Source organism: Oryctolagus cuniculus, chromosome 11, assembly GCF_964237555.1.
Source record: "Oryctolagus cuniculus chromosome 11, mOryCun1.1, whole genome shotgun sequence".
NCBI classification, from domain to species: domain Eukaryota; kingdom Metazoa; phylum Chordata; class Mammalia; order Lagomorpha; family Leporidae; genus Oryctolagus; species Oryctolagus cuniculus.
Genome location: NC_091442.1, coordinates 88039766 through 88055493, shown reverse-complemented (window position 1 = coordinate 88055493; position 15728 = coordinate 88039766). Strand labels below are relative to the sequence as shown.

Below are 15728 nucleotides of genomic sequence, written 5' to 3'. Positions count from 1 at the left end.
GCCATGTACAACTTAGCTATTCATATATGAGTAAATATGCATATATAAGTAAATGAGCATAGACATACATTAATATATGACATGGTAATAATTCTTGATTGCGAATTTCAAATTATGTTGGAATGTGAGAATTCTACTAGTAAAATACTGTATGGCCATTTTTGGAATCTACTTTTCCCTTAGCTACTGCAATTACTCTCTCAATTGATAAAAATATTAGGCATGGACATCTAGAAAACTATTTTCTTTTGCACTTTTGATAATCTCAATTACTATTTTTTGATAAGAGATGTAGAATTACTTTGTCAACATAACAGAGGCAGTGTGTAATTCTGGGCCAAATTCAGAATAGCTTTCTTTAACTGATCTTTTTTTTTCCTCACCATTTTTATTTATTTGAAAGGCAGACTTACAGAGGGACAGGGAGAGAGATCTATCATCTGCCAGTTCACTTCTCTAATGGTTGCAGTAGCAAGGGCTGGGTCAGCCTGAAGCCAGGAGCCTGGATCTCCAGCAACATCTCCCATATGGATAGCAGGTACTCAAGAACTCGGGCCATCTTCCATTGTTTTCCCAGGGACATTAGCAGGGATCTAGGTCAGAAGTGGAGCAGCCAGGACTTGAACTCGTGCTCATATGGGATGCCAGCATTGCAGTCAGTGGTTTACCCCACTGTGTCATGATGATGGCCACTCTTCAACTGATCTTAAGCTATCTAAATAAATCTCCATTAGTTACTCAGTATTACTAGGAAAGTTCAGGTCTTTCACTTTGAAATTCACCAAAAACTAAGCTTCCATTTTTATCCAATCTTACTTTATACTTTTGTTTTTGTGGTAAGAATTCTCTTTTTAAATATTCATTTATTTAAGAGTTAGCAATACACAAAGAGACAGATGCACAGACAAAGAAAACTCCCATCTGAAGAGTCACTTCCCAAATGCTTGCAATAGCCAGGCCGAAGACAGGAGCCAGGAACTCAGTCCAAGTCTCCCATACGAGTGGTAGGGATCTAAGTATCTGAAGCATCATCTGCTGCCTCCCAGGGTGTGCATTAGCAGGAAGCTGAAATTGGGAGCAGAGCTGAAACTCAAATCCTTGCATTCCAACTTGGGATGTGGGCATTCCAAGTGTCAATCACTGAGACAAATCCCTACTTCTCCAGTCTTATTTCATATTACTTTAGCATGTGGAACCTATAGTCCAAATAGTCTCCTCAAGCCCCACGATACATACTCATATTTCGCCCTTTGTCTTTAATAGATGGCTTGCTTCCTCTTTAGTACATTTCAAGTACTTTGTCCCCAACAAGCCTTCCTCACTCACTTCAACCTCACTGTGTTTTCTCAAACACACAGTATTTTTCCATATTCCGAACATTCAACACTATATTAAAAGGGCTTACATTTCATGAGCGGTTTACGTGTGCTCACAGAAGAACTTGACTAGGGGCTGATTATTCACACTTAGAGATGGTGTGGCTCCTCACTTCCTGGCTAACTGTGAAAATGGAGCCTCTGCTGGAAAGTTCACATATGATCTGAATGAGGAACCTGGAAGCCATTAAGCATGTAGTGAGTGAATAAATAATATGAGATATTATTATTATTATTCTCTTTTACTAACTAATCTTTATATTTTAGTCCACTGAAAAATACAAGAAAATATATCACTGTTTGGAAGAGGAAAAAAAAAAATGGATTCAAGTTACTAGTTTACCCTGCTAATACTTTGTGTGAAAGACAAATTTGTTAAAATCTTGTGACTTACTTATGTTACCTATCAAAGAAGAGTAACTACTGGGGCCAGTGCTGTGGTGCAGTTAATCCTCCGTCTGTGGCGCCGGCATCCCATATGGGTGCCAGTTCTAGTCCCGGCTGCTCCTCTTCCAGTGCAGCTCTCTGCTATAGCCTGGGAAAGCAGTAGAAGATGGCCCAAGTCCTTGGGCCCCTGCACCTGTGTAGGAGACTGGGAGGAAGCTCCTGGCTCCTGACTTTGGACTGGCGTAGCTCTGGCCATTGCGGCCATTTGGGGAATGAACAAATGGAAGGAAGACCTTTCTTTCTGTCTCTCCTGTTCACTGTAACTCTACCTCTAAAATAAATAAAATATTTAAAAAGAGTAACTACTATAACTAATAAAATAGAATTAAAGATGATTTGTAAAGTTATAAACTATTGTAGCACTAAAATTGTTATTGAGGCCGGCGCCGCGGCTCACTAGGCTAATCCTCCGCCTTGCGGCGCCGGCACACCGGGTTCTAGTCCCGGTCGGGGCGCCGGATTCTGTCCCGGTTGCCCCTCTTCCAGGCCAGCCCTCTGCTGTGGCCAGGGAGTGCAGTGGAGGATGGCCCAGGTGCTTGGGCCCTGCACCCCATGGGAGACCAGGAAAAGCACCTGGCTCCTGGCTCCTGCCATCGGATCAGCGCAGTGCGCCGGCTGCACCGCGCCGGCTGCACCGCGCCGGCCGCGGCGGCCATTGGAGGGTGAACCAACGGCAAAAGGAAGACCTTTCTCTCTGTCTCTCTCTCTCACTGTCCACTCTGCCTGTCAAAAAAAAAAAATTGTTATCGAGGTACATATTTTGAGTATTAAAGGGGAAAACAGAAAATCAAAATAATTCATGGAACTCAAATATTTTTTCTAAGTATTATCTAAGTAAGGAAATCTGTTGTCATATTCATTTTGTAAATAGTAGTTTTTGAGTGAAGATGTGACCTCCTTCATGTCTTTGTAAACTAGATGGTAGATTAGTAATTCAGATAGGAGAGGACTGTCATGGCCTCTTGTAACGGAGCAGTAAGTCCTCCAAAGAAAGGGACAGGACATTTCGGACATCCTCTGAGAAAATCAATAAGGTTTAGATGGCCAAATGTGGAAAGGACAATGATTGTGGTCACAGTTGACGCACAGGAGAGGAAGACAATTCTATTTGGGGGTTGCCTAAAAATTACCCAAGAAGATCATAAAGTAACATATACCATTCTTCAAGCTCTTACACCACGCTAGGCATGTATAGCATGCTTTACATATATTTTTACTCACTTCTTCCTGCCTAAGACTGCAAGATAAACATCATTATCCCCATTTTATAAGTAATAAACTCATCTTTACAGGTTAAATAATTTACCCGGGCTCTTGTGACTTATATGTGATGGTGGAACTGGGATTTTAAACTTGGGTTTGTTTGATTTCAAAGAATACACGTTACCATGTTATATCAACATTGAAAGAGAAGTATCTAGAAAAGTTCAAGGGCTCAAAGAGGGTTTTATAGCTGCAGTCCATAAACTACTCTCTATATTTGGCTTTCAAAGTTAAAAGAAATATTTTAGCTTTAATAAGGTGACAAGTTTTGAGAGAGAGAGAAAGCTGGAGGAGAAAGAGCTTTCAAAATGCCAAAGCTGTTAAGTGGTTGGCCCTGAGCCACGGAGGCCTAGTACCCAAGGTTTTTGAAAGTTAAAAGATTTCTATACAATAATAGGTTAAGCCAAGTATTTTAGTTGAAGAACTATTAAGAGTAGGTTTCTTATAAGCTGAACAAGTTAGCCCATATGACTTGATACTTGAGATTTCAGTGTACTGGTTCAAGTGGTTCTTCTTGCATAGCCATGCATAGGTGACAATTATACAGAACAGCTATTAAGCATTTTCTGTGCACCAGATTTTGTTCTAAATGCTCTACACTTGATCTTAACAACAACCTTAACAAGGTGTCGACTTCCATTTCCATTCTCTCTCTCTCTCTTTTTTTTTTTTTTTTTGACAGGCAGAGTGGACAGTGAGAGAGAGAGAGACAGAAAGGTCCTCCTTTGCCATTGGTTCACCCTCCAATGGCCGCCATGGATGGCGCGCTGCGGCAGGCACACCGCGCTGATCCGATGGCAGGAGCCAGGTACTTATCCTGGTCTCCCATGGGGGTGCAGGGCCCAAGCACTTGGGCCATCCTCCACTGCACTCCCGGGCCACAGCAGAGAGCTGGCCTGGAAGAGGGGCACCGGGACAGAATCCGGTGCCTCAAGAGGGTCTAGAATCCAGTGCCCCGACCGGGACTAGAACCCGCTGTGCTGGCGCTGCAAGGTGGAGGATTAGCCTAATGGGCTGCGGCGCCGGCCTCATTCTCTTCTTAAGGATTAAATCATGATTCAAATACAGCCCCTGTTGTCAGAGCAAACACTCCTTAACTGGTAACTGCTGCAATTAAGTAGCATTTCATTCATCACTAGTTTGTTATTTTATAATAACCTTTTCTAAGATGGTTCCTCATAAAATGTCACTTAGCAAGCAAATTTAGAAATCAGTAGTATTTGTAATAACTGACAACTAACTGGAATTACACGCAATGACAATAGTATTATTTTAGATTTTTAGAGACTATGCTAAGAAATGGGCTCTATGTAAAGACCTTATATACTCAAAACTTATTAAATGTGACTTTGAGAAAAATGAACTATTTGTATTTCAGGATAATTGCTGCCTTATTAAACTATTTATATTTTAACATTCAGATGATACATTATGAACAGAAATGTTACTCTGTAAAATAAGGTAATTATTTATTTGTTTATACTTACTTTCAAAGCTCCAAATTAATGTATTATGAGTTTATAAAATGCAGTGCATAAAGAGAATAACATTATTATTACAGTGTATGCCAAAGGATGGTTTATTCTGAAGTGGAGTTTATATTGTGAAGACTGATTTAATCAGCATATTCTGTGGAGAACATTTATAGTAAATGAAGAATTTTACTTAGGTGAATAAATCTAAAATATTTCTTAACCTTAGTGACTATAACAACCTTTTAATGGCCAGATTCTATATTAAACTAAGGAAAATTCAGGGAGTCTGAGATACTTAAAGCCTGGGAAATATTTTAAAATTAGACAAATTAAAATTCTTACTTCAAAAGACAAATTAAAACTTATCAACATGAACTTGCATACATTAACAGTTTTAAATGATTATAATCTAATAAAGCTCTACAACCTGAATGAAAACTAAAGTGGAAGAATCATTTTGAAGTTCACATTTATCTGGAGAGGGTTATCTTAGTCCTTGATTTACCTATATTCAAGAAAATATTGATTTTGTATATTTAAATGTGTGTATGTGTGTGTATTTTCATTTATTTTGTATATATAAAATATAAATGAGTAACAAAAATTTTTCAAGAATAACTGAAAATAATAATGAAGTATAAGTTAATAGTAAGTTTTTGGGTTCTACTATACTTTGCATAAATTAAAAAATTCTACATCAAATAAGGCATCTTTTATAGTAATGAACTACAACATTTTAGAAAATGTTTCAAAAATCTGTAGGGTGTGAGTTATTGAAGACTTTGAAGAAATTAGTTTCTATTTCCCTGGAAAAGCCACAAGATATTTAAAAAAAATTTGCATTTTTCAGTTAGTAAACACACACACATATAGATACAAACATAAATTGTTCTGTAACCAAACTTCAGGTAATGTGTATGACACCTTCATGGATATAAAGTAATCATGAAACATAATCACACTATCATCCATCCAATGGATAAAGATTTTAAATGCATGTGGTTTTTTTTACAATATAGTATTATCTAAAAATTGTATTATTTTTGAAAAACTTCCTTCAAAAATTAACTTTATCTATAACATCTATTAAATAAGTAGCAAAAGGTCAAAATATAGTTAACATACACCCATAAATTAGTCTAAAATTGCTTTTAAATGATAAAATAGTATGATCCACAGGGTGGGTGCAGTGGGTAACACTGAATTACAGAACACAATTAAAAAAAAAAAACCTGATGGTGCTAACTTTAGAAATAATTTAATTTTATTTCTATCGGAAGAAGACATTTCAAGGAAAAAAAATTCATGCACACATTTAGAGGCAGTTCTGGTTGCTGGCATCCTACCCCCCATCTGTAAAAGAATGCTTGTTGGCATGAGGTTCCATCAATTCGCTTGTGATTTCTAAATTAATTCTGAAGGAAACCACAACTTACTTGAAGATCCCGCTGAGTGTCTGTGTGCCTGACTTTTTTTTTCTCTATTCACAGACAAAGCACTTCCACTGGTCATGGAAAAAAGGTCTAAATCCGTGTCTTCTCTGCTTACAAGTCTTGCCTGGGAGCAATGGGAGAGAATGTATACAATCATGAAACAAAATATGGCATTTTCTGAACGCAGCTCACATTACCCCAAATAAACAAACAGGCTCTGTCAAACAACCTTCTTCAAAATGATACCACAATCCTTTATTGCTGCCCAGGCAGAACAAATGCACTATGTCAAAGCATTTTTTGCAAATAAGAGCCGATTTTAAAATTGAGGTTTGCTATTTGAGTCTGTACAACAAAAGAAAACATTTTAGTACAGTAATTTTGATGAAAATCAATCTCAAAGGCAGCTGGTGAAACTTTAAACAGCTTAACATCACTTATTTACCAAGTATATTATTTAATTCTTTATTGAATGCTAGAAATGTCATATTATATTATTTTATGAAATATTTATATTTCACCACTTATAACTATTAGTCTTCCTAATAAAAGTCCCTAAAATGCCTTTCATCCCATATTTGTCTACCACAAAGTCACAGATGATCTCCACCTTCACGTTATAACCATGGCCAATAAAAGAATATTGTATATTAAGTCTAATTCGTGGGTAATGGTAAATATGTAGAAACTTCAGGATATACTCTTTTTAAGGATATAGGGATTAAATAATTCATCTCATGTAAAATTATCTTCGTAGTTTTATTGCTATCTTAGATAGAATCTAGAAATTGAAAGAATTGCTTTCTACCTATAAAATACTATAAAATGCCTAACATCATTATGTAAGGACTTAAAAAGAATTCATCTCTGCAGTGGGGGAAATGCCATGATGGGAAGCAAAGCAGACTCAAAGTAGCTGGGATTTAACCCAAACCACAGTACGCTTGAAATCCTGTGAAAAAGCATTGTCTTTCATGTTTGATGTGAGGAAAATTTAAATACAGCAAAATAAAAGCATAAAACCACCACTGTGACTAAAAAGTTGTCTCCATATGATGAACTACAAAGACTTGAGGATTCAGAGTCTAAAACTCAAAACCTCTTTCAAACTGATCAATTCACCCTTTTCCTTTATATGCTTTTATCCATCCTCCCACTCTCACACATATGAACTCATTGTTTATTCATATTTTGCTCAATTTATTTAATTTTAACGGACAAATAAAATCCTTTATATTTATTGTGTACAACATGATGCCTAGAAATTTATATACACAAATATAAATGGGAATGGGTAAATAGAGCTGACATGCACATTACCTCATATACTTAGCACCTAGCATTCTTTTAAAAGATTTATTTATTTATTTGAAAGGCAGACTGATGGGGAGAGAGAGAGAAAGAGAGAGAGAATATCAATCTTCCATCCACTGGTTTACTTCCCAAATGCCTGCAACAGATAGGGACAGGTGAGGTGGAAGATAGGAGTCAGTAACTCCATTTGGGTCTTCTATAAGTGTGGCAGGGTCCCAAGTACTAGAGCAATCATTCTCTGCCTCCCAGGCATATTAACAGGAAGCTGAATTTGAAGGATGAAATAGCCAGGACTGAAACTGGCACTCTGACATAGGATGTGGGTGTCTCAAACAAGCAGCTTAACACACGGGACCACAACACCTGCCCCATATACTTATTAATTTGTAATAAGAAAGTGTGAATTTTGCCCAGAATAGGAACCATTCTATAATGTTAGGTTTTTATTTTTTTAAATAGCAAACAATTAAACTAGCAGTGATATAACTGCATCATCAAAAACATCAGTAGAAAACTTTAAAATGTAATAAAAGCTGACTTCCAATCTACACTTGTGATTTGTATGAAAAATGCTATAGTTTCTTTCTGAAACTCATTTTAGCTAGTGCACATCAGTACATGTCTAACATTCCCATTACAATGGCTCAAAGGACCAGTGTGGAGGTGCAATGGGTTAAGCTGCTGCTTGTGAAGCTATTATCTCGTATCAGAGCGCCATTTCAAGACCAAGATTTTGAGCAAGCTCCCTGTGAATGAGTCTGGGAAAGCAGTGGAAGATGACCCAAGAACTTGGGTTGATGCCACCCACATGGGAGACCCAGATGGAGTTCCCGACAACTGGCTTTGTTAGCTTGGCCGAGACATGACTGTTGAGGCCATTTGTAGAGTGAACCAGGGGATGGAGGTTTTCCTCCACCCACACCCCCTGTCTCTCCCTCCATCACTTGGTCCCTTCCTCCCTCTGTTGCTCTGCCTTTCAAATAAACAAAAAAGTCTTTAAAAAAAGTAGTCAAGAATTAAAAGGGAAACACCAAAGCAGTAGCACAATACAGATGAGACTAGATAGCAAAGAAACGCTTGTGAATCACATGCAACTCCTCCTGCTGTCTAAAGAGGCACCAATTAAAAGCCTCAAGATTTAAAAATAATTTATTCCAAGGAATAAATGCCTTCCAAAAATCTCATGATATTCTAAGTCATTAACATCCAAAGGACTGGTGCTTCCAAAACAGAAAACAATTAAATGTCAATTAATAATTAGGTCAGAATTTATAGGGAGTCAAATTTAGAAGTAAAATTTAGCAAGAACACATGATTTCATAATGGTGCCACCTAGCAACTTAAATTCACATTTGAAATTTCATAAATTGGCTGGTTATGTCTGTCAGTGCATCTGGCACAGCCCATGTGTGTTAATATTTAATTCTATTTCTCAAAACATAGGCTTTCAAGACTGAACATCAATCTTTATCTTACTGTTAACAAATGGGAAACTTTAAGGAAAAATATCTTTTTTTTCTATATCATACAAAGAAAATATACAGTTGTCTCTTGATAACCATGGGGGATTGTTCCATGACTCCTGCAGCTATCAAAATCTGTGTACATACAAGTTTATTATAGAAAATGATCTAATACTTGCATACACTTTCCACACCTCCAGCAATACCCTTTAAATCATTTATGTATTACCTTTAATAATGTAATGTAAACAATATGTAAGTAGCTGTTCTGTTGTTTAGGGAATAATGGCAAGAAAAAAGTTTGCACAATTTCAGTACGAATACAGTTTTTTATTCAAACATTTTCAACTCATAGCTGTCAAATCTGTAAATGCAGAACCCTTGGATTCAAAGAGCTGATCATTCTTAAAAGCTGCGGATGCACACTTAACTGCTACAACAGCACACATTAAAACAAACACGAAATCATACATTCAATACTTATTCTACAAAAATAAAAGTTAAGTTTTAAAGCACAACAATATGAATGCAATAAACATTCTCACATTAATGTCATAATAATTCTCTAATTGTAGCAATAAAAATATTTACTGATCAGTAATTATGCAAAGTGCTTCCAGGTTTTTGGTTTCTGAATATGTCCCATTTATAGACTTACATATGAGGTTTGTAGTTTTCTTATATTTCACAGTGAAATGAGGTGTGTGAATTTTGGAAGGACTCTATGCAACTGTTTTCTAATTAATCTGTAACCTTGGCAACTTAATTAGAAGTAGCTATTTTCTCTCACTTAATAATAAACAAGAACTTCCTCTTTTCTGTATTTTCCTAAGTAAGATTTTATTATTTATTTTAAAAGTTTTGCATTTTTTGGAAACAAAGATATGTCATGCAATACACATTAAAAACAAGTTCCTATGTACTTATTACTTAGATTTTTTTTTGAAACAAGATTTATTTATTCATTTGAAAGACAGAGTTACAGAGAGGCAGAGGCAGAGAGAAAGTCTTCCTTCTGCTGCTTCACTCCCTAAATGGTTGCAATAGCCAGGGCTGGGCCAAGCTGAAGCCAGGAGCCAGGAGCTTCTTCCAGGTTTCCCATGTGGGTGCAGAGGCCCAAGGACTTGGGCCATCTTCTACTGCTTTCTCAGGCCATAGCAGAGAGCTGGAGCGGAATTGGAGCAGCAGGGACTCGAATCGGTGCCCATAAGGGATGCTGGTACTGCAGGTGGCAGCTTTATCCATTATGCCACAGTGCCGGCCCCCAGCTTTTTTTTTTTTAAGAGAAATAAAATGTCTTAAAGATGAAATTTCTTTATATATATTACCTCATAGTTTTCTACATATATATGTTAAAATTTTTAGAGTGTAATCATACATTGTATAATGATGTTACAATGATGGATGGCATATATAATTATACTGAGGCTCAAAATTTAATATTGTTTAAAATTCTTATTGTTTCACAATGTAGTACTGATGTAACTGTCAAAACATTATAAGACACACATTATTGTGGTGGTATTGCTGTAAACAAATCTGTCTTGCCAGTAGTTAAAGTATAGCAACATAAATATATACTGTCCATAAAACGTGATGGTAATAAATAACTATATTACTGGTTTAGCTATTTACCATATTATATGAGAGCTCCCATCCCTTGGTTTTCTCCCCATAAGCCTGCAATGGGGCGGGACCTGGCAGAAGCCAGGAGCTAGAATGCAATCCAGGTCTCCCACCTGTAGGGCAGAACTCAATTCCTTGAGTCATCGATGCTAACTTCTGGGGGCCTTCATTAGCAAGTTGGAGTCTGAGGCCAGGGCCAGGAATTGAACCCAGGTACTCTGATCTGGGATTTGGGTGTCTTACCTCTATATTATTTTCAAAATTAATCTAAATAAATGGGATCACTTTTCTGTAACTTTTTTCATTATACATTGCATCTATAAAATCTGGGATTAGGTCATTCATTTTAATTGTTTGAATAATTTGCAAATTTAAAATTACTACAAATGTCTAAGCTTACACATCATCATTTGTATTATTTTTAGACATATGGGTGATTTTAAAAAATCATCTGAATTTCCTTTCCAGAGAGCTGAGTTATGTCTACCTTTCCATTCATAATACATCATCAGTATTGCACAAATTACTTTGCTTACATAACAAGTTAGCCTATGTGGGTGGGAAAGGCACTATAAATGTTTAAAGGAAATAGAGATATAATTTATGTGCACTAAAATACACAGATCTAAAATAAGAAATTCAATTATTTTCACAATTTTTGTTTTCACATTTCAAAAATTAAAAATCCTATAATAGTTGAAAATAGTTGTACTTTGTGTTTCCTGTGCACCCTACACACAGATTACCCAGATGTTTTACGTAACCAAAGTATGATGAACACAACCAGAAACTGACAATGCAATACTATTACTAAATTACATCTCTTATTGGGAACTTTTCTAGTTTTCAATTGCACTAATATATTAATAGTTCTATGGAATTTTATTATACATGTAAATTCATATGGCCACTGGCAGAATCACTCCCCAAAAAAGTCCCCTGCTCTACTCCCCAGCATAACTACTGGCAGCTATAGATGTGTTCTCGATTTTGAAAAATGTTAGAGAGTGAATCTATACAGTAAGTAGCCTTTCTGTGGCTCTTTTCACTCAACATAACATTCTTGAGATCCACTGAAGTCTTTGTTTTATCAATGATTTTCAAGTTTATTGAGTTTTTATTTCTTTGTGTTTTATGTGTATCCATGGAATGGATGTGTCACCATTTATTTAGCCTTTCGTCTACTGAATGACATTTTGGTTGTGTTTAGATTTTAGTCAATGTAAATAAAACTGCTATGAACAAGTGCATGCTGTTTTTTGTTTGAATGAAACTTCATTTTTTCTAGGAAAAAGGCCCAGTAGCAGGATTCTTAGGTCATATGTTAAGTGCATATTTAACTGTTCGAGAAACTGACAGATTTGTTTTTTCCCAGAGCAGCTGTACCACTCTCACCAGCAATCAATGAGTGATCCACTTGTTCTGCATACATGTCAGCACTTGACAATTTCATTCATCTTTATTTTACCCATTATAATAGGTGCATCACATAGTGACTTTAATTATCACCCAGGTAATTAATAATGCTGAACATCTTTCCATATGGTTTCATTTTTCATTTCATTTTATTTTTTGACTAATGTATTCTAAGGGTGAATGCTTTTAAAGCTGAAGTACAGTTTACATTATTTTTTGTTTTTGTTTTGTGTGTGTTCTAAGAAATCTGCCTACCAAAGCTTGGTGCAGTTATCTTACTAGGCTTTCTTGAAGAAGCTTGATAATTTTAGCTTTAACAGTTAAGCCCATAATTCAACTCAAATTCATATTTGTATAAAGTATAAGTAGGATTGAAGTTTCATTTTTTTTTTCATGGAGGTAACTTCATTGTTCTTTCCCTCTTTGAATTGCTTTGGTACTTTATAGAAAATCAATTGATCTTGTAAATATGGATATTTTTCTGGACTCATTGCTGTTTTCCACATTGTATTATTTTCCATATTGTAGATTTTTTCTATCTTTATGTAAATGGAAAATGATTTTGATTACTGGGGCTTTATACAAAGGTTGGAATCAGGTTGTATGAGTCTTCTTACTTTCCTTATTTCATTGATTTGATGTTGAGGAAGTTTTCTCTGTTCCTAATTTTGTAAGAATTTTGCCATACACAAGTGCTGATTTCTGTGAAAAATCCTTTCCACATGTATTGAGATAATTTTTCCCTTTTAATGTAATGGATTAGTTATATTTTCACTGAGTATAGATTTGAAGTTTGACAATTTATTTTTCTTTCAGCACTTGAAGATATTGGATTTAAATGTTTTGATACACAGTCATCAATAATTCTTATCAATGGTCTTTTGTATATAATGCATTGTTCACTGTTTTTTCAAAAATTTCATTTCTTTATTTTCAGTTTTCAGCAGTTGTGATGTGCTCAGGTGTAATTTTGGTGTGTACAGTGAACTTTTTCTGTATGTTTTACATTTTTCATGAAATTTGGAAAATATTGAGTATTTTTCACGAATTTTTCAGGCACAATCTTTCAGAAATTCAATTTGTATATATATATGTTAGATTATTTGATATTATCTCATAAATCAAACTACTTTTCAAAGCCATTTTTTCCTCTGCTGTCTGCTTCCTATGTTTCAAGTACTCATATTTTCTATGATATCTAACATTGATTATCCTGTGAATATTTTCAATTAAAGCTTTTTCTCAGTTCTGGATTTTTATTTCATTGTATTTTATAAAGATTTTATTTATTTATTTGAGAGGTACAGTTACAGACAGATAGAGGGAGAGACAAAGAGAAAGATCTTCTAACACTGGTTCACTCTCCAAATAGCCACAAAGTCTAGAGCTGGGCGGATCCGAAGCCAGAAACCAGGAGGTTCTTCCAGGTCTCTCATGTGGGTGCAGGCCCAAGCACGTGGGCCATCTTCTACTGGACCGCAGGCGGAGGCTTAGCTTACTATGCCACAGTGCCGGCTCATTCTATTTTCTAAGTTTCCTTGTCTCTACTGAGATTCCCATGCATTGCTTTTTTCCCCCCATATATTAATATTTGAAGGCAGAAAGAGAGAGAGAGAGAGAGAGAGAGAGAGAGAGAGAGAAACAGAGAAAGGCACTCTAGTTCACTCCCCAGAAGCCCTCAATAGCCAAGGCAGCAGGAGGCCAAATCCAGCTGTCAGGAACTCCACCTGGGTTGGCCACGTGGGTTGCAAGAACCCAAGTACTTAGGCCAATATCTGTTGCCGAGCAAGCACATTATCAGGAAGAGGGATAGGAATGAAGCAGAGGTAGGCCTTGACCCCTGGCACTCTGATATGAGATGCAGCCCTCTCGAATAGCAATTTAGCTCTCTCCACCACAGTGTTCCTCTGCTGCTCCTCCTATCTCAATCTGTTAAGTAACATTTAAATTTCTGAACATACTTCTAATAACATTTTAGGTTCTTGTCTGCAAACTGTAACTTTCATATTATTACTTTATGTTTCCCGTGGTAACTGATTTTTCTTTGGTTTTCGGACACATATTCATGCTTCTGTGTAGGTCTAGCAACTTTTCCTTTTCATTGAATACTGGATATTGTGATGCTACTTCTTGCATAGCTCGATTTTGCTACCACCTTAAACTACATTGGTTTTTATTCTGGCAGACAATTTATTTACTTATTGATTAACTTAATCATTTTGAGTTTTACATTTGCTTCTATAGACCTAGAGTAGTCTGCCTTTAAAGTTGATCTTTATGTGATTTTAACTAAATGCCTCAGTTCTTTTCCACTATGGAGGATCAGAATTCCAGTGCTTATCAGCTTGGTGTGATCTGTAGAATCTCTGTTCAAGTCCTCTATTCCATGTAGATTTTCTCTTCTGGACTTCAGTTTCACTGTTGTGCATATGGAGCTGATTATTTTGTCAAATACTTAAGAAGCCATCTATGCCAATTCTTCAGTCCTTTCTCTGGAAATACCAGATAGTCTTTGCCCCGGAAATACTAGCTACCTCAGCAACTCCGAAAACTGTTATTGCTCTTCCTGGCTAGTGAAACCAGTGTTCTTTATGGGCTCACTCTTCCTTGTGCTGGACTCCAGAAAGTATTTCCAGGCTGTTAACTGGTGTGATTGTAAAACTCAATTTTTGTGTTTGATTTATTTCAATGATAATAGACCTGTGCTGTTTTTTTAGCACAGGAAAACAATTGCTTGATATATTTTATTCAGTTTTATATTAAAAAAATAGTTCCTTTAGGAGAGCTAGTTTGCCACAGTCTAGAGAAAAGAATATACATAGAATATAGCCTATAGAATATACATAGCCTATAGAAAAGAAATTTCTATACATAGCCTAGAGAAAAGAAATTTTTGAAATATACATATAAATTTGAAGTTATGTTTACTAATTTAAAACTCAGTATTATATTTTTGAAATGTTTCTATTTTTGTATAGTTTTAGTTTGTTCCTCCTGCTTATTAAATATAGGTCAAACAAGTTTTTCTTTTTTTTTTAAAATATTTATTTATTTATTTGAAAGTCAGAGTTACACAAAGGAAAGGCAGAGAGAGAGAGGTCTTCTATCTGATGGTTCACTCCCCAATTGGCTGCAATGGCCAGAGCTGTGCCGATCCGAAGCCAGGAGCCAGGAGCTTCCTCCGGGTCACCCACATGGGTACAGGGGCCCAAGGACTTGGGCCATCTTCTACTGCTTTCCCAGGCCATACAGAGAGCTGGGTCATAAGTGGTGCAGCCGGTTCTCGAACCAACGCCCATATGGGATGCCGGTGCTTCAGGCCAGGGTATTAACCCGCTGTGCCACAGTGCCGGTCCCTGTACTTTATTAATGTATTCACCTGATTTATATTAATCATCTGTGAGAGATCTTTTTATATTTAGATATTAAGCTCTTACAAGTTTTAGGCACTAAAACCAGTTTCTCCATGTTTGTAATGTTTCTGTCAACCTTTTCTATAAATTCTTCATTTGGAAAGTATTAAACTGATGAAAGTTAATTACATTTTTTGCTATATAGTTTGGAGTATATGCTAAGTTGAAAAATATTATTTGCTATTTTATTTTATCTGATACAGCTTTACCTTTCATATTTATGTCTTCAAATCTTCTAAATTCTATCCATTATCAGAAAGGGTGTGTTGGTCTATATATACTCCTGTGTTTCTCTTTTCCATAATGTCATTTGATGAATGTCATTTGCTAAACAATCTAAACCTTCCTACCCTTATTCCAATATAGTCACAGGTCTATCCTGAACTAACCATGCATTTCCACTGTATGCCAGTAGCATAAATTTTAATTTAGTTCTGTACAAAGTCTTTATAGTTCATGATGTAACTTGGTTCTCTTATTCAATGTTGACATATATTATCAG

General features: G+C 36.1%; 1 protein-coding gene across 9 annotated transcripts in view; it reads right to left on the bottom strand.

Annotated features, from left to right (window-relative positions):
* The window catches only part of LRRIQ1 (leucine rich repeats and IQ motif containing 1), a 239590-nt gene that overhangs the window by 28446 nt on the left and 195416 nt on the right, over positions 1 to 15728 (bottom strand). For 6 of the 9 annotated variants that reach the window (XR_007919512.2, XM_008256853.4, XM_008256858.4 and 3 more), the window contains exon 26: positions 5998 to 6118. Coding sequence is in view for 6 of the 9 variants with exons in the window: in XM_008256853.4 (XP_008255075.2) it covers positions 5998 to 6118 (121 nt within the window). In the remaining 3 variants the exon portion in view is untranslated. Of the gene's footprint in view, positions 1 to 1405; positions 1554 to 5259; positions 6119 to 15728 lie in introns of those variants that run through there. The other 3 variants (XR_516764.4, XM_051845712.2, XR_007919513.2) reach the window with 3 other exon arrangements.